Raw genomic sequence first — 3,558 nt, forward strand, 5'->3', positions numbered from 1 at the left:
TAAATATGTTGCGGTTGTTTATTTCTACACGGCTATAGAAGTCCTTTGTTTATTTGCTGTGTTATTATTTAGTAGGTTTTGCAGTGAAATTCCTTTTCATTCATTCAAACTGAGATTAAAGAACGCACAGGAACTAACTGACTCTAACCAAAAAACTCGAAATACTAAATTTTTGTATTTGCATTGCGAAGAGTGAACTTATAAATTTCAATATGATTATTTCAGTTTCCAGTAGCTATTTATGGATGGCGTTGTAGATTGAATGAACTACTTAATTCTGCTATGCAATCGTTAACCGACGATGTTGTTGCGACGCAGCAAAGGAAAGGCAACCGCTCACAAGGAAGGCGTGGTTGGTAAGTATGTGAAAAAGGAAACACCGCCTGAAATAGTCTCAACGATGCACAGCAACCATTCGCAACCGGATCACTACCATGCAAGATGAGAACAATCTCAATTGCCACCTACAACAGCAACTATGCGATCGGTATCACAGACCCATCAAAAACATTATGCCGTTACCGGGTTTTACGCACCAGCAACTGTAGCAGAATCAACCACACTACATCCCCATTTTTATTCGAGCAATAATCTGGATGTTAGTTGTAATGGTCACGGTCATACTACAGCTAGCAACAACAGCAATAGTAACAACAGCAACTACATATAAACAAGTCAATATTGAACAGATAGACCGTATGCGTCGCCAGCAATCGTCACCTTTGTTGCAGCCAGATAATTCGGCATATGGCCCAACAATTACGTCTTAGAATCGGGGCTTAATGAGTATGCTGTCAAATGAACAGCTGATAAATGTAAACAAATGAAGTTGCAATAAATAGAGATAGTTGCGCCGATAATGTTTCAAATTCAACGCTGAGCTGCCGCTGTGTTGAAAAAATCTTTCAATGTTACAATGAATTAAAAAGTGTTTAATTATAAAGCTAACATCTTAAAAAATATATATTTAGAAACGTAGTATTATTATAAAATTTTTTAGTTACTTCATAACATCAGTAATATAAAATATAGTAAATTTGTTTGCAACTGCCTCCTGAAAAAGCGGCGTTAAATTTAAAATAAACGGCGTAAGTCTGTGCGATCAGCTGTTCATGCTAAGCCCAACACGTAGAGTTCTGGTAGCAAAACAATTTTGCGATGGATAAAATGGCGGAATGTTGCCAACTGTTGGAGTAAGCGGAACGACTCGACTGTGCGTTTCTAAGGCAAATAGCCAACGGTTAGGCAACAGCTACGTCATGATTCAATAATACAAGGTTAGATCATGATTCAATAATACAAGGTTAGATAATTATTGACAGCTGCGGTTTGACACTCCCTTACAAAAGGTTGCATTTGCGAAGGACAGAGAAAGGGCAAGAATGCAATCCCTTGTTGCGAAAATGGTAGTAGAAAAGTACGCAAAGTAGGCAATTAGTAGTGAAATTCCTTTTGTAAATTCTAAAGTATTTGCAGGAAATCTGGCATTTTAAACGAAATGTTGAACGTAATATTTATAAATCTACGTTAATTACGTAATTTATATGCTATTTAGCTGTATAAAAACTGCAAAATGACTCAAAATTAAAATAAGACTACTATGAGATTGATATAAACATCCAATGCTTATGTTTTCATCAGTTAAATATGCTTCATATGCATATACAAATAAACATATTGCACAAAAGCTTATACTTTTATTTCACACCAAAGCTACACTGTTTCCATGTAAATTTGCAAAGAAGCAACACGGTGCCACTGCTAAGGGAGCGGTGCGAGAGAGACAACTGTCAATTTATCGAACCTTGTATTATTGAATCATGCAGCTACGTCTTATGAATGCGCGTAAATACAGAACGTTCAAAACTTGCATATTATCAGGCAAAATCGCTTTTCCTTGCCCTTTATAATTAAAAGTAGAAAACGCAAAAAAATATGGCAATATCAAATATGGAAACAGGGAAAGCTAAATTGTGGACATTATTAATCGAATATAATCTATATCTTAAGCAGACAAAAAAGTAATTTCTCTTATTTCCAATAGGCATTAACTGTGGTTAAGGTTTGGTGGAAATGTACTCTTACGGTGGAATCAGATGCACTAAGGTCCTCACCTCTGGACCATTTCAATTAATGTAGTTCCTGAAACGACATTTCCGAGAGAGCGGGCGCGCGGGCGTGCTGGAGAAAACTATATCGTTCATATACCATGGCGTATGAGTTATCTATAAACATTAATGTTTAGTCCGGTTACGCTTTTACGGAAATAAAACTAGTAGAGTCTTGGTTTACGCAACTAACTAAATAAAAAGAAAATTCTTAAAATTTTCCGCAGACATTTTGGAGGGGGCGATGTTTGAACCCCCAAAACCCCCACCTGCGTTCGCCCCTGTTAGTAACCATACGTGGTAGTCAAATCTGCATCTCATCACAATTTTTTACAGTGGAATTTCAATATTTCGGTAAAAAATGCAATTATATTAATTGAAATATTATATGTATATACATAAATCGACTTCAAACATAATGCCTGTCTTTAGGGACCTTTAGCACAATTTAATGAGACATTTTTTCGTAGACCATTTTAACCTCTTAACTCTCATCTGCATGGGACTTGTTGTTTCATAAAATTTTATTTAAAAAGGTAGTTAGAGGGCTAAAATGTTCTTCAGAAACTTTACTACGCTCATCGATGGTGAAAAACTCCCACAGTCGAGTGAAACATATGTACGCAAAGTTGGAATGGAGCCAATGCAGTGAACAAACTAACACGCGATTTTTACGATGTGAAGTAAGTCCAAAAAATTTATTTTTCATTATTACAGGGGTCACCAACGGTGGTAACCTCCTACGTATTAAAGTATAAGCGTAAATCGAAGGAATTTACTACTACTACTTTTTAACAAAATACTATAATTAACATTAAATCAGTTTGTGCGACGTTTTTTTGATGTTGGTGTTTTGAAATCATCGTCACTATTGCCTTCTTCGTACTGCTCTTGGAACATATCCTTTAACCACCAACAAATTTCAGCCAATACCGCGTCTGGTGTTTTTTCCCCTCTACACCTGTAAGTCAATAAGTACTTAAATACAATTATTTAATGCATTGTACATACATACACATATGTATGTATGTATAATTGAAAACTTTAAAAATTTACTTACATACATACACAAATCGAATTCCTCGAAAGAGTCTGCGCATTCCCAAATTACCCTCGAATAGGAGGGCTCCCGAGGGTTGGGGACCGTGATATTACCATCGAGATCGGATAAAACAATGCGCTTAAACGTTTTTCGAAGAGCGTAACAGTGGATAATTACTCTCAAAAGCATGAAATTTAAATTCATATGTTTAATACATTTGTATGTGTGTATGTAATAATGTGAGTTCCAGCCAGTGCTGCCAACTGCTTTCGTGCAAAAAAATCCAGATTTTTATACAAACCCACTAGAAAAAAGCTAAATTCCATAAAACAAAAAAATAATAACTAAATAGGTCCATATCAATATAATTCGAAGCAATTCATTTGAAACATTACTTGAAATTAAAAT

General features: G+C 35.5%; 2 protein-coding genes across 3 annotated transcripts in view; one reads left to right on the forward strand and one right to left on the reverse strand.

The window, feature by feature from the left end:
- LOC118737216 (cystinosin homolog) overlaps positions 1-3,558 on the forward strand; it is a gene marked incomplete at its 3' end in the record, with an annotated part of 59,194 nt that continues 55,636 nt past the window's right edge. Inside the window, 2 exon segments of the mRNA XM_036467585.1 lie at positions 1-71; positions 226-356.
- On the reverse strand, positions 2,789-3,459 carry LOC118737217. 2 transcript variants are annotated; one of them, XR_004992796.1, is made up of 2 exons: positions 3,169-3,459; positions 2,789-3,069 (listed from the first exon to the last, which is right to left on the reverse strand). XR_004992796.1 is itself a non-coding variant. In XM_036467586.1 (2 exons), exons 1-2 carry the CDS (start codon positions 3,352-3,354, stop codon positions 2,928-2,930), a joined length of 324 nt encoding a protein of 107 aa, XP_036323479.1. In that variant the 5' UTR covers positions 3,355-3,459; the 3' UTR covers positions 2,789-2,927. The 2 variants fall into 2 exon arrangements, 1 of the variants encoding a protein (XP_036323479.1); XM_036467586.1 differs by having other exon boundaries at positions 3,173-3,459.

This window comes from Rhagoletis pomonella, unplaced genomic scaffold (genome assembly GCF_013731165.1).
Source record: "Rhagoletis pomonella isolate Grant_MI unplaced genomic scaffold, Rhpom_1.0 Rhpom_scaffold_00004, whole genome shotgun sequence".
NCBI lineage: Eukaryota > Metazoa > Arthropoda > Insecta > Diptera > Tephritidae > Rhagoletis > Rhagoletis pomonella.

Coding starts and splice junctions, on each gene's coding strand:
- LOC118737217 (XM_036467586.1), bottom strand. CDS start 3,354: ATGAATTTAAATTTCATGCTTTTGAGAGTAATTATCCACTGTTACGCT. Junction 3,070..3,172: donor GAGGAATTCGATTTGTGTAT/GTATGTAAGTAA, acceptor ATTGACTTACAG/GTGTAGAGGGGAAAAAACAC.